Raw genomic sequence first — 27,819 nt, forward strand, 5'->3', positions numbered from 1 at the left:
TTGTTTTGTTTGGGGTTGGAGTTGTTTCATTTTGGTTTTTGTGTGGTTGTTATTGTTGATCTCTTCCCATTAGGAAGGTCTGGCAAGCTTTAATGCAGTATTATGATTTGGGGGCACTTTTTTCCTCTGGATGCGTGCCCTTTCCACTTTTGCTTATGCAGTGACATATCTTTAAAAATAGTCATCCTGTAGATGTTTTGTTGAAGTACAAACATGCATTCATCATAGTTCCTCACTTTTTTTTGCATGTCTTTTTTGTTGTTGCAGTCTGTGTTGGATTTTAAACCTCCTGTGTTTAATTTTTGCCTGAAGCATTATGTCCTGTGCTGTGGCTTTGAAATAGTAATTCACTTATACAAAAATCTTCTTCCTTGTCTTCAGGAGACTGTAAAATATTTCCTAAAGGCTATAGTCCACATTTATTAGGGCTATAGAGTTCAAAAGATTACTTTAGATACTACAGTGTGTATTTTCTAATAATTTATGAAACTGGGTTTTCATATTAATATCTCTGGGTAGCCCATTGATACAACTGAATGTGTGTAGAGTAGTAATATCAGTGAAATCCTTAAAAAAAAATCCAAATAAAAAATCTCCCTCTGCAAACTCAAAGCCCCTGATACCAGCAACATCTGAGAAAGGCTGACTAAAATACAATATGGCAGTATTATTCCAGGGAACTAACCTGTTCCTGGAAACTGGTAAAACAGCATTTGTATTTACTAGCCAAGATGGGGTGAGCTAGGAAGCTGGACAGTTTTGCGCTTCCTGCATAATTAGGATTTCTTTGGCTTGAGATTTTTTTGATAGTAAACTTACAGGTTAGTTTAATACATTTAGCTTCTTGATGATTTGAGCAGAAATTGTGTCATGAGACGTTATGCAATACCAATACTTAAGACTTGCTTTATTTAGCTGATTTTCTAATTTAAGTGTTGGGGGGGTTTTTTGACATATATTCCAAGCATCAGAATACACTTCCTTTTTACTTATCCTACTCTAGGTATAGGGGATATGTTCTCCACCTTTAAGGTAGGATTATTAAATCTGGTTTAGTGTATTCATCTTCAGATAGTCAACTGCACTGCCTTTTTTATCTTTCTTGTATTAACCCCAAGTCTTTTGGTGGCTACTTTGTTTTTGGTAGATACTTTGTTTTGCTGCTTTAAAGGCAAGAAAAATAAAATGTGTTTGATTCAATTTTTGGACTTTTAGAAAGCTCACATTATTCTGACTTGACAAATTTAACCTCAAGATTCATCTTTCCCTTTTCATTCAGAAACATAGTGTACTTCTGTTTCTCCTTCTGTGTACAGTAGGGATCTGTACATTGATGTATGGTTAAAGCAATGACTTCCCAGATTCAACTTCTTTCTTTTGGCCAAATTCCATAATGTACTCCTAATTCAACTCTGAATTTGTCTGGCCTGTTGTGCCTTTAGTCTCTTCTTGGAAAGAAACTGGTACCTACACTTTAGATGGCACTAATGTCTCTGAAATAAGTTGCTGTTGTGTGGAGAATTGAACTGTTGTTTAGCTGATAGATGTGTCTTTGAAGATGGAAGGAATAGGAGATGTTTTGTAAACACTTCTGTGCTGCAAAATGCTTGCTTCTGTAAAGTCTTTTTTTTTTACTATGAATATTTTCAGGCCTTAGAAAGCAATATTAAGTTCATGTGATCTGTTTCCTTGCAAATTGTGCACACAGATCAATTTAATGTTGAAAAACATCTTCAATTCTCTTTTTGCTTATGTAGTATACTGGTTTAGAGTGTACCGTAAGTTCCTGTTTCTCTATTGCTTGTGATGTATGTTAAAAGAAATTATAAGTGACATTTATTGCTGCTTACATAAGCTCAATTTCCAGATGTAGTTAAAAAGGAAAAAAAGTAGTTGAGCATTAAGCTGTAACTAAAACATGCCTTTTTTGGCTAGAGATTTTATTCTAACTGGTATTCTCTTGCTCTTCGCAAAAGGCAACCCCAACACCTGATACTTCACTCTTCATTAGGCACTGATTCCAAAATCTGAGCGTGTTCCTAGATTAATAACACTTTTAATAAACATAAAGCAGTAGGTATTGAGTAGTGCCCTGAATTTGGTAATGGTTGCATGTACAGTAGCAGGAGAACCTAGAAGGTCATGAGTGGTATGATTTTCCATTTGCAGTGTAGCTGCTATTCAGTGTCTCAAATTGCTTTGAAATATTTGATTTTTATTAGAAACCAAAGAAGGTAGGGATCAGCTTGCAGACATATTGCTGATCTTAATAATTATTTCCATAACTTTTGTTATTTATTATAAGCTTCCAGACTTTCAGGAAAATGGCTCACCTGTGGCCTACCTCAAAGCAGCTCACAACCAAAGGCAGCAGCAGAAGTGTAGGAAAAATCAAGTAGTGTGGGGCTGGATATGGGAATTTTCTTTGTGGAAGATGTTTATATTTTGGCAGATGGTGAAATGAAGGAAGAAATCTCTGTTCTTTGTATGTCATAGAATAAAAGTAATTTGATCTAAAGTAATGGGGGTGGAGCTACTGTTTTTAAGGTAGAGTTTGCCTCGTGATTGATGCCTGTGTCTTTTAAGGGTATGTGGGTTGTTGAAAGATGAAGTTCTAAGTTCTGTGCATGTTGTTTCTCCTGTTTCACTCCATTTTAGTCTTTGTGTTGAGTTTGCAGGAGATAGGCTATTAGGAGGGATACCTGATTCAATGAAAGTTCTGTTTGACTGTATTTAATGTGCAAGGAATTGATAAGGTCCTGCTTTGTGGGTTATTGGTTTGGTTTTGTTGTTTTTTTTATAGGATGGAGGACAGAAGAGATTTGGTGCTATTTCCTGTAATATTTGTGGAATGCTTTACACTGTGTCAAATCCAGAGGATGAAACCCAACATCTGTTATTCCACAACCAGTTCATAAGTGCTGTTAAATATGTGGTAAGAAAACCTTCTCTTTTGAAAGACATAAACAGCATATTTTGTTTGCTTTGTACTAGTTACAATTCATATTATATTAAGTTGTGTTTTAATAAATTATTATCACAGTAGGCCATAAATCATCCACTTTGGGAAATAAATGTTTTTAAGAGCCATGGTAGACAGGCTATATATTATGTATAAAAATAGTACAATAACGGTGTTTCATTGCCATATTTTTACTTCTGCTACAGTTACCTGGTCTTGGGGAGGTGTGAGGGTAGTGATAGGAAAACAAAGGAATGTCACTGTTCTGAAAGTATTAAATACAGCTTTCTCTACAGCTGGTGTTTGCAGAAGCAGTTGACTTGATAGTCAGATGAAGGGCTGACTGTCCTGTTTTTTTAAGTGTCTGATCTTAGAAGACTTAGAAATTACTTTTCCATTAATGATGTGTAATTTGAGGAGACACTGCCTAGGAATTCAACTGATACAATTTCATAGCATATTGAAGCTGTACTGAATTTATGAGAATGTGATCTTTAAAATACATATTTGAAAATTTCATTATGTATGCTATCTCTGAGTATCTCTCATTAAATCTCAGATTTGAAAAATTCTGTATAATTTCAAGTATATTGTAAAATCAGCTACTTCACACTAGCTGATATTACAAGACATAGGAAATGCCTGTTCATTTCTGAAATCCAGAACAGAATCCACAAAGTCTATTTTCTTATCATACATGTTACCTTCAGTACTCTACACTCGAGTAGATAAGACCTCCAGGATAACTGAACTGAGGCCACCTACTTGTTTCATGTAGGCACCAAATGGCTGTTGGGCTACTCTTAAATCTCAAGCATACTTTTATCCCACTGTTTGCAAATATAAAGAGATAACTTCCTCCCTAAAGTGTTTGAAAGTCTCTGATGAATAGTTCTGGTATTTATTCTGTCCTTGGTTAGTTTTTGCCAAATTATCTGGACATCTGGAAAGATCTCTTCTGATACATGTTAGGTACATCGTTGGGTGGGACTGGACAGAAATTGTGATGGGACTCAGTACATTATAATGGCAGCATAAAACACGTTTCCCCATTTTATTCCTCTTTGTCCTCCCTCTCCCCACCCAAGTACTTTCAGATCTTGAATGTTACCAAAGATGTAAACATAATTCAGAGAAGATGATGTTTAGTTCTTTTGGACAGAAGCTCTTTGACACATGAGTTCAGTAGCTTCATGTAGGTAAGAAGCTGTACTGAAGTTTTGGATGTTTGGAAGTTGAAAGAGCCGAAATCTCACACTTGTGTGTATGTCTAGGGTAGTTACATAATTAACATGAAAGGGAATTAGCAGACTGCCTTAAACCAAGTCATAAATAATTTCTTACAGAGTTAGGTATGCTTTTAATTTGAAAAAAGCTTTCCCTATTGTTTTCTCAGTGGCTAGCATCTTCTTAAAACTTCCAGCAATGTGTACTCAAGCAAATTATTTGTATAGTCACTTCAATAAGTAAAGAGTTGTCTCTCTGTAATCTTTTGAGACTGCTGTATTTTATGACATTGTAGATGACTATAGAGCCATGGAGCCATGATTTAGATGGTTATTCTGGAATGGAAACTGTCTTAGGAGTCTTCAAATTCCTCTCTGTTTTGTTTTGTTTTTTTTTTTTTTCCCTCTTAACAATCTTAACACTGTTTTCTGCATGGCTGAGTAACTTTTGCCATTCTAAATAGATGAGTTTTTACCACCAGTCATTTGATCTGGAGTCACTGGTTCTTGGTTGATAGTATTGTGACAGAAACATTCTCGCCTCCTCTTAGAAAATAGCTTTAATTTAAGATAAGCCTTCTTGGCAGAGAATTAGTACACCAAGTGACTACTTGTTAATTCTTAGTCATCTAGAAATACTGGAATGATTGCTAATTTTCCTGGTTTTGCTAGGAGGTTTTTAGTGGGGATTGTTGGGAGAATGGTTTCTGGATATTTGTACGTAGGTAACTGCATTGAAATTTTAACTGTCTTCCTTGCCCTGACAGTGTTAACTGGATAGTAGCATCAGGGCATTAAAAAAATGTACTAGGGAAAGTCCTGGTAACTCCTTGGTTAGACTTCCTGGTCCAGGAACACCAGGTCTCAGTGACCTTGACATGTTACTTTTTAGCTCTCCAGACACTCTTTATAAGTAGTTAATATGTTTGGCATTACTTGTGATTCAGAGGCCAATCTAAGGGTTTTTATAAGCATTTGTCATTCTCTTGTCATTCACATTTTCCGTGTCATATGATGAGGTCCCAGTCTGACTGGAGAAAACTTTTCTCAGTTTTTTCTCCCTTTTAAGCATCTCTTGTTATGGGCTTAGTAGTTCTATGAATGATTGATTTCACAGACTCAAAAAAAGTAGGTCTATATACATTATCATGCTAGAGTTCCTTGCTGCGAACTGTGAAAATGGACATTATTGTTAGTGTCTTTCCCACCTGCCTGGAGGTGCTCTGTCGGTTTTTTAAAAGTTTTGAGTAGCCAGAAGGGAGTTTGCATGTAAGTAATAAATTACTTATTATCTTCAACAAAATACAACTTTGTTCGGGGGATTATTTTAAAGGCCTGTCTTACTCCTTGTAGTAAAAAATTCTGTTTAGATCTGTAGAAGCACCGTGATGACCCCAAAAGAAGGACAGGCTAACAAGGAATTAGTGTTGGATGCTTGCTTTGTCATGGGTGTCTGATAGAGATGTTAAGGTAATTGTAGGCCTTGTGTGTAGAGAGGAAATTTGACAGGTGTAATGACAATTTCTGGATTTGAGAACAAGATTGGCAAGGATTGTTTTTATAAGGATGACGTTTTCTATTAATAGAAGCATGCAGATTAAATTAGCAAGAAGGTAAGATGGCCACGGATAGCGCTGGAGCAGGAATGAGAGATGTCCCCAGCTGCAGACAAATGGAGCAATCTGTCTCAATTTCCTCTGGTTTCAGACATGTGAAAGTCTCCAGACAAATGATGCCATTCTAGTGTGTGTGTGTGCACTGAGCGGTGATGTACACGTCAGGTGTTAGCTCCAGCAGGATGGGCAGCTCTGTGGGATGGATAAATAATTCAGTTTAATGAAATCTTCTAGCTGTGATACCACACAGTATCAATTCTGCATCCTCTCTCTGATACCACAGAGGATCAACTTAGTATTTCTGCAAAATATTTTTGTAAGAGGCATTTTTAATGGTGTTCTGAAGTTGCAAAGCCAAAACCTTGTTAGTAAATGTGGATTCAGGTGTCATATGTGATTTTAGTCAATGTGTTTGTATTTCAAGCTCATCTTCTTGGTTAAAAATATCTTGAGCTTAAGAAAGTGGGGGAAACTGTTATTTGGGCTGTGTAATCTTGATCAGTTTACAGCTATTCTGCTGTAACTGCACCCAAGTTAGTCTCTGAGCTGCTTAGGATTCTCACATTTAAAGAAAAGCAATATTTGACTTCTTGGCATCTGAAGTTAACAGGATATTGGGATTGAAGATGTCACTGAACTTCATGTCATCTTAGAAGGATTTCATACCTGTCTTGATTTGCATTAATTCCAAAAGTAATGCATCAGTATGACATAATAATGTTACCAATGAAGTTTTTACCATTAGTATCTTCTGTGAGAAGTTGTAATAGTTTAGTAGTTACATATTTAGTAGTTGTATATCTTAATGTGTTCTGCAGTCAAAAACCCATTCTTGACATTCCATACATTGGAAGGAGAAGCAGAATGTCTGTACTTGTCAGGAAGAAGAATGCAGCAGACCCGTTTCTCTGCTGCAAATTGTCAAGGACAATAGTTTACAAATTTCACACTAGACTTCATTACTAGGGAAAACATTCATAAATGCGTTTCGTAGTGAAGACCAAGAATTATACAGTATTAACCATGGTGTCCTTAGTACCTTAGAATTTTTGAAGAAAAAAGCTTTATAAGAAAAAAACACGGGTTGGTTTTTTTTCACGTTTTTATATTTGGTTGAGAAATAGTACAGAAAAGCCAGAACTGGCATAAATGGAAAGGGATCAGCATTGCTGTATCATTCCCTACTCATATGTAAGAATTTCTGAAAATTTAGGAAATTTATGGGAAGCAGGCTATCACATCTGATAACTTACACTTTTAAAGACAAATCTACATCAGAGATTATTTTAAACTATAAGCAGAACATAATTCATGAAAACAGAGCACTGAACATTTAGTTACTGTACTATTAATATTGGAGCCATCTTGACACATCTGTTCTACCTCATTTTTTATATATGTACATCATATCCAGGGAAAACAATGAACTGCACTCTGTAGTGATAGCTACTGTCCACACTATTTCATGATCTGTAGCAAGTGCTTGTCTGTATTGCCCTTTTTGTAATGATGTCTTTTGTACTCCTATTGCCATTGCCCCTTAATAAACACAGCAGAAGCAGCCTTTATTCTTGTTTGAATTGGGAGGAAATTAGCTCCTTCTTAGTCTTACCTCTAACAGTGCCTTGAAGAGTTGCCTTACTTTCTCAAGCAGTTAGAAATACTTGTAGGATCAATAGTCCCAGCATGGAGGGGAGGAAGGTGTTGCTACAATGCTTACACACCCCCTTACAGCACCAGTCTGCCCAGCTGTGGTGAAGGGTCTCTGCCTGCCTTGCTGCTGCTGGCTGGAGGTAATCTGTTGTTGGGCACAGACTTGCAGTATCAGGGATGAATGCTGTAATCATCTGCTTTTACTCCAGAACATGTGTACTTGCAGAACATGTTTCCTTGTGGGAAGAGTAGCTTCCCTTTTAACTTCTTTGGTCATCACAGGGGATGTGTATCAATGGGCATCTGATTTAACAGTAAATAAGTCTTAATGTCCTAAAGTAATGTCAATTAAAAGAAAAGGGAAAGTAGTTTTTCTGTCATTGCAGCAGAATACTGTATATTGCAGACATAAGACTTCTGTTTCTTAATCTACTGAGATGTTATCTGCCTGCTGAAGGAGTCCCCCTTTAGTTCTCAGTGATTGAAATACCTTGCAGACTGTACTATTTTAGTAGTGTTAAAATAGTGGGGGGTTAGTTAAAAACTGTTAATAGGTGTGTTTAGGAAGTCATTTTCAGACCACATGAAAATGCTGACACCAAAACATATTTTGTGTACTGTAATTATCTAATAGGATTAGTCCCAGCTGCAGCTGTAGTGCTTTCCCTTCAGTGTTATAATATCACAGCATTGTGACCAGCCTTGTGCATTGCTTGCATTTGTCTGGTTTAAAGGAAGCAAAACTCAGCTATAAGGTGCAGATAAATATATGAAATCACAGTTTTTCTTTATAACATTATTAGAGCTGCATATGACTTTAAGGGCTCAGTATTGCTGTGAAATGGCTTCACTAAAAATCTGGATGAGCTTAGGCTTTGCAGAAACTTTCTGGAAAGCTGCATCTAAAAGATGCATTTCTGAATTCCAGAATACTTCAATTTAGAAACTACCCCTCCTGTGAATATCATCAGTCTTCATATTATACAGATCACTTAAGGAGATGAACAGGTGGACAATAATGAAAATAATGAGTCCTATACATTTGAGAATCAATTATTGCATTTTTACAGATTTTTAGACTTGTGCTACTATACTGTTGCTTAAAGGCATAAATACTGTGATGTTGAGAGGTGTTCTATTCTTTATTTGATTTCATTTTGTGGAAGTACCTGGCTTTAACAGGATACCTTAACCTAAAAATTAATGTTGAATTTTCTTCATTAGTCTTGTGGCAGTCTGGATGCTGTAATGGCAAGATTATCAAACAGATTGCATTTATATCCCGAGTGATGATTTAAAATAGGTTGTAAAAAGCTCTTGAAGAGCAAACAGGTAGCCAAAAGGCAGAAAAGGACAAAAATTTGAGAGAGGTAAGGTTTGAGGTTGGAGAGTTGTAATCCTTGCCTGATTTTTGATGCCCTTCCTGATGACAGTCTCAAAAAGCATGTTACAATCCCACAAATTGCACTTTCCTGCTCCCCTAAATACGATGACACTGCCGTTTACTGCCCTTTGTGTTCCGACCGTAATATGTATGCATTCAAGGAGGATCTTCATTTGTTCAGTTATTACTGAGAAGAAAAGCAGACAGGATTAAAATGGTGTCTGTGTTGTGACAATTTCCATGCTGGGTGCTAAACTAATACTTAAATAGTTTCAGGGCTAGCAGCAAGTAGATACACTTCTAAAATTTTTCTCTTCATGTGCTCCTTGTGGTAAGGGAGTAAAATCAGTATGAATAAAATGAGGTGCAGATCAAGTATTATAACATTGAACTTTAACATTTTTTGTGGTAGTATAAATGGCATTCTTATAGTGCCAAATTCCATTGCTTGGTCTTCAGTCAAACGTTATTTTATGGGAAGGTACAGATTTCAATGAGAATCACTCCATCAGTATTGTTCCTTCAAAGACTTTTTTATTTAAAGTTGCTTTGAAGTAAGACTTGTAGATCAGCCTTTTTAGTGGCTGAAGTTACTTCTGCATTCAATATTTTTAGGTCCCATCAAAGCAACTTGAGTTCTAATATCTACCAGTCCCATCTTGCTAGATTTAAGTGGCTTTTTTGTTTTGTTTTTTTCCATGCAGGTACTGCTCATTATTCACCACGAGTGTGGATCTGAAGAAGAGTTAATTACCTCTATTTTTTTGAGTATGTTTATACTTCAGATACACACAACGTAGTCTCCTTCCCTATTAGATTCTTAGAAGGTAGTTATAAATTTTTTTCTAGTATCCTTCTTGTGGCTTTAACAATTATGATCAGTAACAAAATAAATTATTCCTTACATTTTGGGCAGCTGCATGCCAATCAGTTCACTTAGAACCTCCTGGAGGTCTTTCGCATGCCAGACTTTTAAAACTGAGTGTGTATTTGTGGAGGTAACTATGTTAAAAAGAAATCTTCTAATAAAACTCAGGGCTTCCTCATTCACTGGACTTCGAAAAATTAGTATTTACGTGGTTTAGAAATCAGTTATGTGAGCTGAATTTGTTAGTTCTGTTCTAAAATTGAGTTTGCACTGCAGTACTGGGGGAAAAATCTAGTTGGGAAATTGTAAGATGCTTTCACTTTGTTTTTTAGATATAGTAAGGTTACTGTATAAATTATTGTATAAATAACATCATATTTTATCTGTTATGCTCATTTTAAAAGGCTAGTTGAAGTTTACTTCTCTAGCAAAGCAACTGCTAAATTCTGTGAAATCTGCATAAATTCAGTGTCTAGAACAATAATTTGCCACTTCTGTTTGTAAAAGTACATCATGTATATGATTTAGATAAGTGTTTGTTTTATTTAGGGTTGGAAAAAGGAGAGAATCTTGGCTGAATATCCCGATGGAAAGATAATAATGGTTCTTCCTGATGACCCAAAGTATGCACTTAAAAAGGTATGGTGAGAAGGACTGAACTTGTATGTCTTGCTTTGTTTGATGTTTTCATATAAATGATGAGAATGTTCATAGAAAAGTTTGTGTCATTTATATGTGAACAATTGAAATTGGACTCAAAACTGCACTGGTTCTTTTCCCTTATCCACAGACAGGTCAGGTGCCTCACTCTTAAGCACTGCTGGTTTCTTCATAGACGGGCTGGGCCTGGGCAGGGTTGGGAAGTGTCAGACAACCGACTTCTTAAAGTTTGGTGTTGGTTTGTTTTAAGTATCCTTGCAGAATGTCTGACAGATATTTTATGTAATATAAGCTTCCTGTTATGGTTAAATAAATTGACATTTATTAACTTTATAACACAGCACAAATGTGGCACCATTCTCCAGGTGACTTTCTGATAAAAACAGAATTAGATGGAAAGTGGTCTCTGAGTCATCTAGTCTATTTCCATGTCCAAAGCAGAATTTGCTCTGATTATGATGCATCTGACAACTTTCTAAAAATTCTACCACTAGAGGTTTGGCTGACCTCTTCAGATTGTATTACAGTGCTTCACAAACCATAACAGCAGGAAGTTTCCCCTGAATGTCTTAACAGAAGCTCCATACTGCAATTTAAGCTTATTACTACTGTCGTGGTTTGAGAGGAAGTAGTTTTTTTTTTGAGATGCTGTAGTCAAATAGGTGCTCAGATTTGAATATTCGTACCTGGTGTGGCCACTGAGGATATGGATACACCTCTGAGAACACAGGGAGTTAAAAAGCTGAGAACTCCCAGGGGAAAACTCTCTGGGTTCCGGTCAGTGAAAGAGCTCAGAGCTGCCCTGCCCGGCTCCGGACTGGGCAGGGGAGGGGAAGCCACGAGACTTGAGTCAGGTAGGCCGGGGGGCCTTGGACAGAGAAGGGAGGAGAAGGCCCTGCAAGATGGAAGGGTGGAGGAACCCTGAGAGACATTGGGCAACCCCCCATCCCCGGAGGGGAGAGAGAGAGAGGGCTGGTGTCTGTACCTGTGCTACCTTGAGATTTGATAGCACGGCCAGCCGAGAAGGAGAAGGGGGGAGTGCGGGGAGAAGGTGCCCGGCAGGGAAGCTGTAGGAGTTCTGCACAGGCCGAGCCTGAGACTTTTAACCCTTTTTTAGATTATAGGAACCTTACAAATGCTGATTCCTCCTGGAGTTAAATGAGAAGAGAGATATAGATGAAATAACGGGAAATGGGCAAGTGTGATGAAATTCTGTGCAAGTGGAAGATGTCAGAAGAGTTGAGAAGAATCCTAAGTAGGAGGAAGTGATAGAGTAGCCTTCAGTTAGACTTTCCTTGTATACCCATAGATGAAAAAACTTTTTCCTGTGACACAGAGACTGCATTTAGGGGGAGGCAGTGACTCGGAGCCAAGAAGGTGCAGTGATGTGATGGAGGGCATGAACAGAGACGACGGGTGAGGAGGGTGGTGGTAGTTGCCTCCGGGAAGAAGATCTCTGTTCTTGAAACCCCTCGGCCCCAGGGGGTGAAATTTGGGGGGGACATGTGTACCAAAAGTGAGGGACTGTACCTTTTTTAGAGCTAGGCAAAGCATCCTTGAAAAAGAAAACCCTAGAAGCAGCTCTAGTCCTTGCACAGTGGTGAGAACACTAGGCATAGAAAAAAGTCATGCTAGCAGATGATCTCTGGGCGGTGCCACGTGTGACTAAGAAACACAAGAAGTTTCAACTGTGTTTCCAGGGGAAGCCTGTAGTGCAAGAGAGACTCCGTTCTCCTTGATGATTTGAGAATTGATTATCTAAAGAGTAGTGATAGATCAAGAGTAGGTGATCTGAAAAGTAGATGTTTAAGAAATCTAGTGGGAGGAGGAAGGAGACATGTAAAGTTTTCATTCCAAATTGTGTGTGTTTCTCTTTATGTATAGTTGTAAGTAAATAAAGTTTTCCCTTTTTTATTCCTAAGCTAGAGCCTGCTTTGCTTTATTTCTGATCACATCTCACAGCAGATACCAGAGAAGAATCATTTTCATAGAAGCACTAGCATTGTGCCAAGGTCAAACCATGGCAACTACTAATCATACTGCCATAGCTATAGAAAACATCTTTGTTTTCCTCCTTGCAGCAGATGTTTTGTGCCTGAACAAACTGATTTTTTTTTTTTTACCTTAAGGAGATTGACTGGATGTGCTTTTTTTTTTAGTTTATACTCCTAAATAATGTTTTTTAGAGCTCCATTCATTATCATTCTCTCTTCTAGCTGATCTTCATGTGTGCCATGACTCATGTCTTCCTTTATGCTCTAAAACTGGTCCCAGCACACTAATGGGGACTTAGGGCAGTTGGGTACTTCAGTGTCCTGCTGGCTGACCTGTGTTGATACATCTGAAAGTGCCATTTCACTGTAGCCTGGCACTGACTCTGCTTGGCTGGGGATTTGCTGTGGCTAATAGGGACTTTTTATAATATCCCTGTCACAGGGTTACAGAATGGTTGAGGTTGGAAGGGATCTCTAGAGACTGAATGGATGCCCAAGACAGCTCTTGCTGCTGGTGTGGCTGTAGCAGGTTTCTTTAGTCTAAGTTATTGAATTAAAATGAAACTACAAATTTTCATGTTTTATGCAGATAAGTTTATTTGTTTAGTTTTACTTTTCTTGTGGGATTCTCTTAATATTAGTACATTTGTTGTACATTCATTTTTTTAATATAATGGCTGAAGAAAAAGAAGGAAGACTGTAGCAAATTAAGTCATTTAGGACAGAGTTCTCTGTAGTTCTGTGTAGCTGAAGTTAATAGAATCTTGTAGCTGTCATAACCATGAGTGCCTGAATTCAAGAATAGTTTTACTTGGTGTTTCAGATAATAGGATGTGTCATTAAATTATTAGTACCTGAAGGTGAGAAAATAACTCATGAGTTACTGAGATAGTAACTCATACCTGTTAAAAAATATTTTTAAAGCATTTTTAACACAGCTTTCTTTACTGTGTGGGTGCCTGCTTATTGGAACACATTACCAATTGAGAGGCTGTGGAGTCTCCCTCACTGGAGATACTCAAGCACTGTCTGGATGCAATCCTGTGCCATGTGCTCTGGGATGGCCCTGCATGAGCAGGGAGGTTGGACCACATGTGGTACCTTCCAACCTGACCCGTTCTGTGACTCTGTGATACTCACAGCAGCAGTAATTTTCCATGTGCATTACTACTGTAACTACAACTTGCATTCAAGAAGCTTATGCCATTTAATGCACCATAGGTGAGGGCACCTTTTTTGTCTTAGGAGATGAGGGATGATAGAGGCTGTTCCAATGTCCAGATACAGGTTCAGGAATGCCTCAGTAAAAAAATCAGCTCATGCATAAGCTTTCATTTACGTTCATGCTGGAGTTTATCTGTTTCTTCTAAACTTGCTAATACTAAACAAAATTTATTTTTAGTTTCAATTGCTCTTTGAAAATCCAATGGAGGAGTAAAAAGCTGAAGGAGACAACAGTTACTCCTTTAAAACAAATGCCTATATTTTCTACCTGCCTTGGCACTGTGCCTGCTATTATCTGCTCAAAATCCTTAATGGATTTGTTCTTTCAAGACTTCAAAAATAGCAAAAAATCCTAAACTGCTTTAACTTTCCTTGAAGGTCTAATTGACTTCTAAAATATCAGAGCTCACAGTTTGATTATCTGCATTCTCTCTGTTAGCCTTTGTCTAATGAAGTTTGGACTTAGTGAAGCTGACTGAGGGGTCTCTACTCTTCCTATTTCCAGACGAGTATTGTTTAAAGAACATTTATGCAGATGATGTGTTGTAGGTTACTTGGGTTGATCCTTAACTTTTGGAATGGCTTTCAGTATTCTAGATACCCTAATACATTTCTTCAAATCTGTGATTTTTAATGTAAATTTATAAAAATGTGCATTTAGAGGTGTTTCTTATACAGCATTTAACATTATTTTGACAGGTTGAAGAAATCAGAGAAATGGTAGACAATGACTTGGGATTTCAGCAAACTCCTCTCATGTGCTACTCTAGAACTAAAACTCTTCTTTTTATTTCTAATGACAAAAAAGTCATTGGCTGCTTAATTGCAGAACATATCCAGTGGGTAAGTGATTAAATTGGAGAAAGATCATCTATGTCAGTGCTTAATAACTGTTTTACACAGCAAATTATTGTTCCGTGTGTGCCTGTTCCACAGAGGAAGAGACTGGGTGGTTGGACCATTCTGAAATGTGGTTACTCAGTTTTGTGTGGTTGACACTGAGCAGAGACACGTGGATGGTGTCATACTTGCCTCAGACAGACCTCATCATTTAAAAACTTGATACAGCTGAGGGGTGGAATTTTTCTTCCTCTGCTGTTACACAGCTCTGGTTGTGCTCTTGCTTGTTGACAGGCAGGTTCAACTCCCTACCCAGCAGAAATCCAACATGGATGAAAGGGTGGATGTTCTGTATGATTGAGTTGAATCACCACAGGGTCAAACAGCTCCACAGGAAATAAAAGCAGAGTACAGAACTGCACTGGAAGGCAGGACAAGAAGTCATTGTAGTACTAATCACTGATGTCATATAATCTGTCTCTTCATTCCTAACTGTATTGTTTTCACTTGTCCCTTGGGAGTGTCAGACAACATGCAAAACAGTCCTAGCCAAAGCCAGAGAAATTGATGCAAACACTTTAATACAGGTAGTAATAAGGATTGGATTATTTGTTGCTGTTATTTTAAGTGAGACAAACTTCAGAGGGTTTTTTCTTTATTTAATCTTTTATAATTTGCTGGATTTTTGAAACTGTTATGAGAAATTAAATGAGATGTAAAAATACAATCTTTTTGGTGAGGCATTTTAGCAGCCAGGTATGTTTAACTGAAATAAATTAAATGTTAATTATTTTCTTCAGTCATTAGTGATGCTTTTATAAAGTGTCTAATGTTTTTTACATCATCTGTAGGGCTACAGAGTTATAGAAGAGAAGGTTCCAGAAATCAGTTCAGAAAATGAGAAAGTGATATTTGAGAGACAGAAAGCATGGTGCTGTTCAACTTCTCCAGAACCCGCGATCTGCGGGATCAGTCGGATCTGGGTGTTCAGCATGATGCGCCGGAAGAAGATCGCTTCTCGCATGATAGAGTGTCTCAGGTAAGAGGGAAACATTCCTCAGCCGCATGTGGTTTACACAGAACTCACTGCAAGACATTGATTGCTTTGTCCATCTCAAGCTTGTATTTCCAAGCTGCTGGTGATACTGGGGGTATGGATTTGAGCACAGTTGACAGTTCCAGTACTGGGTGGAATTCAGTAACTAATGTTACTGAACAAACTAACTAACTAACTCTACTAATGTAACTAACTCTACAGTTGTTCATCTTTCCCAGAAATCTTTGAGTGCAATTGTAATGAGTCACCCTGGCAGACTCCCAGGGAGAGATTCCTCCACAATAATTATGAGTAAAGGACACAGAACTGTCTTTGGTCAAAGTGTGGGATTATCCATGACTGGGACCCAACCATTGGCTGATTGTCTATTACTTAGAGGTAGCAAGAGGGAAGCAACAGGACCCAGTGCACCAAACTATTGGGTATAGTCTGGTGGTTCCAGCTGTTGTTTTGGTTTAGTTCTTTTATATATACTCAGGTTCACTGAACCTTGTGGATATTTTCAGTTTTCATGGAGCATTAGTAGCTAGTGGTGAGTGTATTCCAGCTGAATGCTTGAGTCCATAAAAGGGACTCAAACATCTGTGCTATTGTCTAGATAAATGTTAAAAATATTGAATCTCCAAACCTTAGGTTTCTTTCCAAGAAGTTTAAATGTCAGTTCTAAGTAATGGCAAGAACTGCTCAAATCTTAACGATGGCTGGGTTGTCAGGTTTGTGCTCGCCTCATCTTGTTGGGAGTTTCTAGAACAGATACGGCTGCCTCTGCCAGTCCTCACCTTCTTGGGTATTTGGAGAGCTCAGCAAAGCTATTTTGCCCTGCACCATTCATCTTGCCTGGCTGGTGGAGCAAATCATGATCAGATCATATTTTGGCTGACCTATTGACAGTAAAGCTGTATTCACATAAGTATATTAACTTGATGATTTGCTTATGTTTTTGGCAGATTTTTAATAGTGTGTTCCGTAGCTTCCTAGAAACTTTCTAAATGGAAGATTTCTCTCCCAAAATGATGCTGAAATTACTTCCTCAGCTGCAGCCCTAAAGGATTTTTAGAATCAATTTTGATGACCTGTTGCTGATAGCGAGGCCTCAGTTTCCCTCCTAACTGGGCACAGCACCTCCCCTTTTGTTCTGCTCTGGTGCTTGTTTGGCCTTCAGTAGCTCATTGCTGTATTCACTAAAAAGTTTTGCATTATTCTGGTGTATTATTGGTTAGTAGAAAGGTCTGATGAGCTCTAGAGCTGGTGTAGATGAAGGAGCCTAGGAAGTTACAAAAGGCAAAGGAAAGGAGTGAGACTTGCTTTGGGATGGCAGTAAGCACTTATAGCTGCTCAGCTGCCTAAACCTAAACATTTTCCATAGCAAAAGGTACTTGGAATGGGACAATTTTGGCAACCAGCAAAATCCTGACTTCAAAATGTTGAAGGCATCATAACAGACTGAGGTTCATTTTGAGAATGTCTGCCCCATTTCACTCAGGTTACCACAGTACCTTGGAGTCACAGAAATCTAGTCAGTCTTAACCTTGCAAAATCATCTTTCTGAACACATGAAAGAGAAGAGAATAAAGCTGGTAATAATTAAAAAGGGTTTTGTTCTTTCTATCTTTTCCTCAGTATTTAATGGTGATGTCCATATGAGTGAAGCTCCTGCTTGCTCTTCAAGTACATTTCTGGTTATTTTATAGAAACTAAAGAACTTAAGTCTAAAGGGAATTTCTTATGTTTCCAAGGATAAAATAACACTTCTCCTTTAAGACCAACTGAGGTCTTAAACCTGAATTCAGTTTTCTAAAATTGCTCACACAGCCAGACAGAGAATTAGAATGCTATCACTTGATTCCCACTCTCCCTTCAAATAAGACTATAACGTACAGGAAATACTCTTAATGAACAAGTTAATTCTTTCTTTTTGTATAGTTAATTACTGAATGTGTATTTAGAAATTATCCCTTGGGGTTGGTCCCTTGAGGCCCCTCCATAAGCACCCCAACTTGATTCAAAGCTTGTTTTCATTCCCAGTGATTGTAGTCTTAGCCCTAGTGGTCTCTTTTCTATTAAAAAATCTTTGGAATTAATTCAAACTTTTTATTTTAAACTCTGAATTAGAACTGGTGATGTACTTGTTCTGTAGAAATATTCCTTCTAAAACACCAGACCCTTATAAAACCCACTCCCAGAGCAAGTGGTCATTCTTGCTCTTTGGAAGGAGGAGGTAAATCCTATGAATAGACCCATCTCCTCCAAACAGAAGTTCTTCCTGTTGATGTCTGTGCCACTTACATAATGGTTTGTCACCTAATAGCATAAATATTTTTCATGATTCTCTGAGGGTAATTATCTTCTTTTTTTGCTTTTTCCCCTCTTTTAAACAGGAGCAACTTCATATATGGCTCATACTTAAGCAAGGAAGAAATTGCTTTCTCTGACCCCACTCCTGATGGAAAGCTCTTTGCAACACAGTACTGTGGCACTGGCCAGTTCCTGGTATACAACTTCCTCAATGGACAGCACCAGGCTTAACTGCTCTGCAGGAATCCCATTTTTATTGGAGACTTCTGCCAAACTGCATGGAGTGGGTGCAGACCTTCAGCAGAAGCCAGGGCCATTTTTATTACAGTGAACTCAGGACTGGTAACAACCAAACGGTTGTACTATTTTATTAAAATTGTAAACAATGCAGTAATAGGCTAACTTTGTTTTTTTAAAAGAAAGATATTTTATTAACTTTTACAAAAGTTTGATTGTATTTTATCTAGTTATTCATGTTTACATGCAGCAGAAAATTGTTCATAGTGGACTGTAAACTAATGCAAAGACTCTAGTCTGGCTGACGAGTACATGCTGAAGTTCTTAGTGAGGTAATATACCAGTGCTTCTCAGTACTGGAGCGCTGGGCTCCTGCCCCAGCTCCCACTACCAGCACGTGTCTGACAGAGTTCCAGGCTGTGCCCAGTGGAATTGGGGCAGGAAGTGTTACAGTGCAGTTGCTGTGGGCAACAACCCTCACAGGCTGCATGGTGCCTTCCAGGGTGCCCCTGTACCCTGCTCCCTGGCAGCAGCATCGGAATCTTGTTGTGGCCCCTGTCCCCTTCTCCCCCAGATTAGTTTTGGAGTAAAAGGTGGAATGAAAAGCCCAAGGACTGGTGTACTCGTCATTCTTCAAGTATTGTACTGAGTATATACCTTTGTTAGTGGACTTCACTTTGATACTTGTCACTCCCTCATAAATCTCTCCTCTTTCAAAGGGTTTGTATGTTGAAAAACTGCTGTGGCCTTTCTTGATCTGTACATAATGTAGATAGATTAAAAATAAAATACTTGATAGCTTTTTTAAAGTTACTCTGTATAATACTAAGTGTGAATGAATCTTTAGTGTATCTCATACTTTTCTTGGTGGGAAAAACATAACATGCTGAAGATGAATGCCCCCAGGAGCTCTGGATCGAGACCATCCTCATAACAAGGTTTATAATAAGGTGAGTGGGGATATCTTCAGTCCTGAGTTACAGTTTAAAGCCCTAATGGAAGATGGGAAAGATGTAGCTAAGGTTAAACTTAGCATTTGTTTCAATTTTGGAACCTGTGTGCAGTCAGGATGTACTTGTTCATGGTGTGCTGTCCTTAGCCTTGGTCTAGAGCTAAAGCAAAGACTTGGCACCACATCCCAAACAATACTCAAGAGAACTTAAAGCTGGAGTAGCAGAACAGTGCTGAATTCTGGGCTGCACAGGCTGTTTCCAAGCTGCCGTGTATATTTTCCAGGGGATTGGGGATTGTGAGCAGCCTGTAAAGAGCTTTGTCAGAAAAGTGGTGCAGGTGCACAGGAACTCTAGAAGTGATCCTCTGTGGTGGGCTTAGAAAGGAAAAGCAGGACCCATTAAGAGAGAGGCAGTCTGAAATGGTAACTTAATATATTCAAATTTAATGAAAGCACATTATAAACATACCATAGCCACAACTTCAGACAGTTTCAGTTCATAAACAATAACATGAGGTAGACTGACTAGTGAAGCTAGATTCACCAAGTTTTTGGTTAAGAAAACTTTACACTAGGAAAGCAACATTTTTAACCCTCTTCCAAAAGTCACAAAGAGCAATTACATAAGTTAAGCAAAAAGCATCTGCATATGATTCTTTAAATCTTAGTTTACATTCAGTTTTAACCTGTGAATAGACAAGAACATCTACAGGTAAAGTATAACGCTGGCCAATTTTCATACATTCATAAGAATGGCCTTAATGGCAAGGCTTAAAACCAAAATGGAATAGCAATCGTGTGCCTTTCAGCCAAGGGTCTCCTTGCCAGGAATTCACAGGCAGCCAATTTAAAGTGTTCCATGGGAGAGGCCTGTGCTGCTGGGGCTGGTGTAGTGCACTCTGGCCAGAGTGTTACCAAAACTCCTTGCTTCCATTGGGAACAGCACTAAGGAAATGGGTTTACTGTTAGCTAGTGAAGGCAGGCAAATACACTGATTTTCTAAATGCACTCCCAGCCCTCAGGATGATTTTGCTCTGTTCCACCAGTGGGTTAGCTCCTCCTGCTAGTCTCAGCACCTGGAATTTTAAGAACTTAGTGCAAACATCAAATACTCGAACAAAAAGGAAACCATTTTGGAACATGTAATACCTGACACTTTTCTACACCATGCTGAGACTGGGGGCTGGCCTTAAGCCCTCTGACAAAACTAGAGCTACTGGAATACATTCAGGCATGCAGCAAACGCTGCAGGAATCATCTTGTATATTCCTACATCTTCCCAGTGTTAAAATAGGTAAGGCAGGTTGTATCTGAAGGAAAATAAAAAACAGATTTACTGAAAGGGGTTGTTCATGTGAAATTTCCTAAATTTTCAGCATCAGAAATAATGCTACATCAACACAGACATATGCAAACCATTTTACTTTGGCCTCTGTCAAATATATTATGTCTATTCATCTGTAAACATCTCTTCACAAGATAAAAAAGGTTGCTTAATTAACATTATGCCTTAAAAAAAAATGCAGCTTTGGCAGGTCCTGCTGCAATGACTGCAGGTCAGGTATAAAGATGCATTAATTTCATTGCTTTTTGGGGAGCAGATTCATATTCCTGAATAGCCTTTAAGAACATTCTGCATTTTTGTTATTGATAAAGGGGGTCGCGATACACAGAAAGACGATTGTTGGGGGGTGTATGTGTAAACCTCAGTGAGACAACACCTGCTGAGTGTGAGGGGAGCAGAGCCCTGCTGCATACACCTCTGACAGCCAAATGCTACAGCATCAAGTTAATTCTGGAACACCTTCACAAGGACCAGTATTGCAGCTGGAAATACAACAGTGTGTGACTGCTGCAGAGCCAGTATTTACAGAGGTACGAGGATGATGGTTTCAGCTGATGTGATCACACATCTCTGCCTCTGGAGAGTCACTCCTGAGCAGTCCCAGCTCCCTAGGATTTCTCCTCTGCTCCCCCCTTGGAGCTACTGTAGAATACTTTCTGTTCTCTTGGGCCCAACTCAGGCACTGTTACTCTCCTGCAAGTTTCTTGGTGTGTTGTTTCATACAGGGGTACAACTCAGACCTGATCTCAGCTCTGCAGCCAACTGGAGTTAAGCGTAAAGGAAACGGAGAAGGAGTTGCAGGCAGTCCACCACAAAGGCACAGGACAACTAGGAGGATGCATTTCCATACGCAAAGGGGGATGGACTGCATGTTTCCAAAGCTCTGAGGAGAGTGAGAAACTGAGAGTGATTTGCTGCGAAGTTACTCTGGCCTGTAACTGAAAAGAGAGCAGCTCTGAGAAGCCTTTTGCTTTGGGCCTTGGAGCTGAGGAGGGGGTGCCTGCTGGGGCCAAATTCCATTGCTAAGGGTGCACAGTGCCTGCCATGCGTTTGCCCATTTGTTCAGGTTTAAGTAGTAAACTTCGAACACCTGTGGAAATTTTGCCAAAGACAGTTTCAATACGTACACAATTACAAATTTTAAACTAACACTGCACAGAGAACAAGACTATTCCTCTTAATACAAATATCTACTTTATATTGTAGTTTCAAACCCCTGAGTATTCCTGTACCACAGCACAGAGCTGAAGAGACATGGTGGGCTCTCCTCCACCTATCTTTGAAAAATTCCACATGCTAGGGTGCATTTCATATAACACATTCAAGCTTACAGCTGCAAGAGGGGAGCAGCTTCTTCCCCTAACTCAGCTGAATATAAAAAGGATTCTTCTTTGACGAAACAACATCCTCTTCCCAGATCCTACAGCTTGGTTGGCTGTGGGATTGGTGTTGGTGGTTGTGAGTGATGTGAAAATAACTGGAATCCAGGATCCTTTAAATCATAACTGATGCAGTGATTTTACCCCAAAGAATAAAGCTACTTCAGAATGCGGGGAATCCTTTAGAGCAGTCAAGATAAATATTGGTTGCACTTTGCTCCACAGTGATTGTACATTTTAAAAAAAGTTCTTTTTTTTTTTCTTTGTTAGCGGTGTCTTGGCGAAGCTTATATGTGGCGTCCCGTAAGGAAATAGAGTGGTTCATCATCACTGCTGTTTGCAGTTTGAAACTCATCCCGCAGTCGGAACTGCCACTCATCCTCCAACTCCAAGCGGACTATTGTCTGCCGTAGCGAGCTTCTGTCTTGACATATGACACACAGGGTGGCACCTTCAATTGAAAAGCACGTTAGATTCTCGAGGTACAATAACAACTCAATTCCTTCACTGATTTTCCTAAGATATTTTAAAGAAACCTTTGCTGCTAGGGAGGAAAAAAGCAGTATTAGAAGGGTCTATCACCAACTAGTGGTATCACCATCAGCCAGTCTGGGCTCAGATCAATCCTTTGAGCCTCAGGACAGAAATGAATGTGTCCATTTCCAGGAAGGCACAGACACAGAGAAGCCAGCATGGTGTGGGGTGTGCTTTGGATCACAGGATGTCACTGCCTGACCAGTCAGGCAGTGTTAATATCATCAACTGCAGCAGAGAGAACATTAACTGGATCTTTAAATTACTACTGATAATTAATCCCAAATAATAAAGCCTACTTTTTTGTTGATTTCATAGGACATGTGAGTTTGTAGGAGGTCAATGATGAAATTCTACAAAGCCAAACCAGTCTCACAACTGACTTCAGAAAATCCGCTGACTTCCTTAAGTATGAGAGCTGCTCTTGCTAAAGCATTTTAAGAGTCTGTAATTTCTTCTGTGGCATAACAAACTTACAAACTTCGTTCCACCTGGTGTTACACGTGATCATTTAATAAGCAGAAGAACTGGACACCTTCAGGACCATCCCGTGTGTCTTTGTGCCTTCTTCCTCTGTCCCTGCCCTGCAGGGCCCAAGAGGACACAGGAGGAAACTTCAAAATGCAGTTCTTGGAACTGGCTGAGGGTCATCCCTATGGTCCCCCTGCACATGCACCACCCTCAGTCAGCAAGAGAGGGAAACAGCTCAGCTGTACCGCCACAACTGCACTGGAGCTCTGCAACACACTTCAGCATTACTGAATTCCTCTGGCACTTTGCCAATTGTCAGCATTAAGACAAAAATAAAGATTTTTATGAGGTTTATCAAGTTCTGGTGAGGCAGACCAAATCATCCTTCAGCTAATAGCCTTCCTCATTTACAGAACTGAAGATTTACTGCCATTATAGACTGATTGCCAGAGCAGAATTTCCAGTGCTCATCACTAACATCTGTGCTCACAACTCTCAAGTTGCTGACTGCACAATTCACTGCCTGATTTCCAAAATCCTTGCTGATGTCACTTTAAAATAACTTAATGAATGTCATTTATCAACATTTACCTAAGGTTCAATTATCGGCCAACAGGAACAGAAGTTTCAAACAACTCCTCAAAAACCACTCCATCTATTTCTTTTGAAAACAGTGCCAAAACAAACTGTGAAAATAATGGAGCTGTTTAATCAAGCTGTTTATTCCTCTGCCTTTCCCTTTTCATCCATGCTATTATTAGTTGGAGAGAGGCAGCCAGGATGCCCAGCAGAGAAATGAGATTACCTTTGAGGAACCTGAACCGCTTGAGGAGGTCTGCACCGACGAAGGAGTCGCAGAGATAGAGCAGAAGTCCACTGAAGAACACGCCGTCACAGTTGACATTGACTGAGTGGGGGCGAGAGCTAATGTAGCATATGGCCACCTGAAACACAAGGGGGAAAGAAATGCTTTCTGCCTTAGAAATGTCTAAGAATGACTTATATGGAATGGAATATAACTTAGTGGTAACAGGCAAGTCAGCTGGTGCTCTGACAAAAATCCAATCCAACAAGATTGCAGTACTGAGGAAACTTTCCCAAAGAAGTAACACACGGAACAAACCTCTAGATTCAAATTTGGTCACCGAGTCATGTTATTTCAGGGCTCTCTGTAATTCAGTTTGATTTTTTTTCCCTCTACAAATTACCTGCTTATAAAGACTGTATATATTATACAGGTTATTCTAATAAGGATACATTTATCAAACAAAGCAATTCCCGAAGTAGGGGAAATCTTGATGCTTGTGGTTCCAAGTACTCTTGTGTCTCAGTGCTGTGGTGGCTGTTATATAAAAAAGGGTGCCTCCTCTATGTTACCACTGACCTCCATAAAATTTGAACAACACCCTTGTTAGACATTGACCCTGCTCCAGACCCACTTCAAGGGTTCATTAGGTTCAAAAATTCTAAACTCCCCACCTACAGACATCTAGAACATATTTGCAAAAATCTAATTTCCTTGAAACCCAGGTTCATAAAAACAGAAGCATCAAAGGATGAACACCAGGTTTTGTCAAGAATGGCATCACTTTTGGGTTTTTGCTTTGTATGCAACATTATTTCAGATAGACACGCTCAATTCCTTTGCAAATTATGGAATTGTTTAGGTTACGCTCATTGAGATCCCACTGTTATCATGGGTCCATGAGATCCAAGATCACTGACTCCAACCCTTAACCCAGCACTTCCAAGTTCACCACTAAACAATGTTGCCAAATGCCACATCACATCTTTTAAATACCTCCTGGAATGGTGAGCCCACCACTACTCTGGGCAGCCTGTTCCACTGCTTGACAAACCTTTCCATGGATAAATTTTCCCCAATATCCACTCTAAACCTCCCCAGGCACAACTTGAGGTTGTTCCCCCTTGTCCCATCATTTGTCACCTGGCAGAAGAGGCCAACCCCCAGAGATTTGTAAGGTCTCTCCTGAGCCTCCTTTTCTCCAGGCTAAACACCCCCAGCCCCCTCAGCTGCTTCTCATCAGATTTGTACTCCAGACCCTTCACCAGTTCCATTGCCCTTCTCTGGACACGCTCTAGCACCTCAATGTTCTTCCTGAATTAAGGGGCCCAAACCTGAACACAGGAGTTGAGGTGTGGCCTCCTCAGTGCCGAGTACAAGGGAATGATCCCCTCCCTGGTCCTGCTGGCCACACTGTTGCTGATCCAGGCCAGGATGCCCTTGGCCTTCTTGGCCACCTGGGCACACCCTGGCTCATGGTCAGCTCCTGCCAACCAGCACCCCCAGGTCCTCTTCCTTTGTGCAGCTTCCAGCCACTCTGCCCCCAGCCTGTAGCACTGCATGGAGTTGTTGGACCCAAGTGCAGGACCTGGCACAGCCCAGCAGACACATTAACCCATCACAGACCTCTGGTCTCTACCCACACCAGCCAGCTGGAGGCTTCACCACCAGCTCCTCCAGTAGATTGGCCCTTTACTTCCAGCAGCAGAATCTATTTGAGACCAAAGTCTTCAGGCGTTACCCTTGATGCTGAGGAAGGGCACTCAACACAACAAAGATAATGAAGTAAAGGTTTGCATTTCCTTGTCCCCATCATCCCTGCAAATCTCTTGTACCTCCAGCCCGATGTTCAGGTAGCAGTCGATGGCCAATACCGGGTTCTTGAAGTTGTGAATGGCCTTGGGGAAGAGTTTGTAGGTTGCGTGTTGAAGGAATTTCTCCAGGAGGAACTGAGACGGGGCTGCCAACAATGTGTGCTCGCTGTCAGGGGCACAGACGTACTGAAGAGGCATTATTGGTGCCACGCTGTCTGAGACCTGCAGTGAAACCAAGGGGAACCCCTTTTAACCCACCTACTCTGTGTATTTGCTCTGCTGGAGTTCCTCTAACTGGGGAAGGGACAGGCATGACAGAGCAGGAAGAGAGAGAAGAAGAACAAAAGGATCAAAACTCCCTATTCAATTTTAACATAGCACCAAAGCACGGAAATAAATTTCATAAATGCTCGTTCTGTGCTTGCTACGTGCTTCTTTGGATATCTGCTTGCCTAAAGAAGGGACATAAAATGGAGTGGAGTTCAAACTGTCACAGTGGCCTTCATCCTGCCTTACTTGTGGGCATTATATGAAATTACAGACTCCTTGTGTGGAGTCATCCATAAAAAGTGTTTTCTATGGAGTTTTCTCATAGGCCAGTCCATCACTACAGATTCCACTGCAACCACAAAAAAAGGAAAATCAGAAAACGATCTTTAAAAATACTTAAACCCAGAGTTTAGACACTTAAATTGTGAAGTATAGGAGGTGGCTTTTTAAAAGGAGAATGGTGTGGGATGTGTTCAAAACCATCAGGAAAACAAACTGTAAGATTCCTAGATTAAAGACAATCCTTTGAAATACACCTCCATTTAAAGCTGGAATAGGTGTAACATACTCTGTGTAAAATATTTGATATATTTTTATAAATACTTGGATTTCCTGGGAGGATTTCAGAAGGTTGCAGTTTTCAGAGCCTTTCTTCAGCCTTCTTTTTGTTAGGAAGTGCAAGGACTGAAAGTCACAACAAATCAGCAAATACCAGAATCTTGTAGCTGTGCTGAATTTTTAAAACTGAATCTGGTACAACTTGCTTGCTTCGGACCAGAGTCTGCAAAATTTTCCTCTATCAGAGATACCACTGAAAAGCTAGACCAAACTCTTCCCAATCTCAGTTAATCTTCTAATAGATAAGGAGGATTTTTTTTTTTTTTTTGTAATTTATAAATAGCAAAATGTTTCTCATTTTCTGTTTTTGATGCGGCAGGCCTGCCATGGATTAAGCCATGGATGTCAGATGTCAAATAAGCATGAAATAAATCTAAAGAACTAGAGAATTCATTATTTCTAGGGAAAACAGGTCCTGATCTTATCCCTTAAGTACATCAGACTTACCATAATTTTTGGCTTAACAACAAAGTCCTTTTGTCCTCCAACCTGAATATGTTTCTTCATGACACTGAAGTTGTTGAAGCGGCAGATGAGGAGGCCGCTGCTGTTGGTCCGCAGATTAAAATCCACATCTTCACAGAAATACCTGGACATCAAATACAAGATCACTAAACCAGCTGTGTGGCTGCTGTGCACGACCATTCACACACCCCTTGCTGAAATATACCAGTATGGGCTCAGCAGAGATTTTTGGAGATCATCCGATATGGTGCCACTACAATTTTCTGCAGAGCTCCAAAGACTCATTCCTTCAATGTGCTCCTGGTCAAGGAAAGCAGCTGCTGATCACCCTAAACCCAAACTAGTCTTCACTTTTCAGTGTGCCTGTGTGCTTCTCCCCTACACCACATCTGGATTGTGCTCTCATGCTCATCACACACTGGCATCAATCATTTCCTCCCCACCTTTTACTTCTTCTTTTAAATTTCTTTTTATGTTTGGGGCTTTTTGTATTATGTATTTGGCAGAAGCTCCAACCTTGGACTTGGCAGAAGTGACCAACCTCCACCTCTGAACAAACCAGTTCCATATAACATATTTCTCCATAAACTGGAATCAAGGGGGAAAATATGGCTTTAACAAATACTTGGCTATGGGAGAAAAAGCTGCTGGGAAGTAACCCTAGTCCTCCACTATTCATGTTGTTGTTCATTTCCATGGGCTGACTCCCACCTCATGATTCAACCTGACACAGAATGTGAAATCAAGAGCTCCGAAAGTCACATCAGCTTGCACTGACAGGCTACAGTTCCTGGCTGAAACACACAGGATCCCTGAAAACAGCAGCAGGAGCACAAGGTGAGAAGGCCCAGGGCCATTTATGGCCAGCAGAGACAGGGTTTGTTTGGAACTCACTTGTCTGGGGAGAAGAAGAATTGGGTATTTCTTCAATCTGTGATGAGAGCTAGCAATAAAGGCCCATGATATGGGTGCTTTACTGCAAATGCTTTAGGATGAAGTTAGGGTGGGAGGGGTGGGGGGAGGGAGGAAGGAAATAGTAGAAACTTTTTCATCTGCTTTTCTTGCAAACTCAAGTGACAGCTATCTCTGAAAGAAATACAAGGACTCCCTCCTTCTAGGCACTCTGGAAACTCCCCATTCTTCCTGTATC

General features: G+C 39.8%; 2 protein-coding genes across 5 annotated transcripts in view; one reads left to right on the forward strand and one right to left on the reverse strand.

Annotated features, from left to right (window-relative positions):
* ESCO1 (establishment of sister chromatid cohesion N-acetyltransferase 1) overlaps positions 1-18,794 on the forward strand; it is a 34,481-nt gene extending 15,687 nt beyond the window's left edge. The window contains exons 8-12 of one of the 2 annotated variants that reach the window (XM_084226201.1): positions 2,804-2,935; positions 10,259-10,348; positions 14,287-14,430; positions 15,279-15,466; positions 17,863-18,794. In XM_084226201.1, the coding sequence (XP_084082327.1) occupies positions 2,804-2,935; positions 10,259-10,348; positions 14,287-14,430; positions 15,279-15,466; positions 17,863-18,010 (702 nt within the window). In that variant the 3' untranslated portion in view covers positions 18,011-18,794. Of the gene's footprint in view, positions 1-2,803; positions 2,936-9,545; positions 9,669-10,258; positions 10,349-14,286; positions 14,431-15,278; positions 15,467-17,862 lie in introns of those variants that run through there. The other variant, XM_084226202.1, reaches the window with a different exon arrangement.
* Positions 18,795-20,852: 2,058 nt separating this feature from the next.
* The window catches only part of GREB1L (GREB1 like retinoic acid receptor coactivator), a gene marked incomplete at its 5' end in the record, with an annotated part of 59,086 nt that continues 52,119 nt past the window's right edge, over positions 20,853-27,819 (reverse strand). For all 3 annotated transcript variants that reach the window (XM_084216865.1, XM_084216866.1, XM_084216864.1), the window contains 4 exons: positions 20,853-22,143; positions 23,503-23,641; positions 25,338-25,538; positions 26,652-26,793. In XM_084216865.1, the coding sequence (XP_084072991.1) occupies positions 21,980-22,143; positions 23,503-23,641; positions 25,338-25,538; positions 26,652-26,793 (646 nt within the window). In that variant the 3' untranslated portion in view covers positions 20,853-21,979. The remainder of the gene's footprint in view (positions 22,144-23,502; positions 23,642-25,337; positions 25,539-26,651; positions 26,794-27,819) is intronic.

The sequence above is a fragment of the Fringilla coelebs genome (assembly GCF_963513975.1).
Source record: "Fringilla coelebs genome assembly, chromosome: 1".
Lineage (NCBI taxonomy): Eukaryota > Metazoa > Chordata > Aves > Passeriformes > Fringillidae > Fringilla > Fringilla coelebs.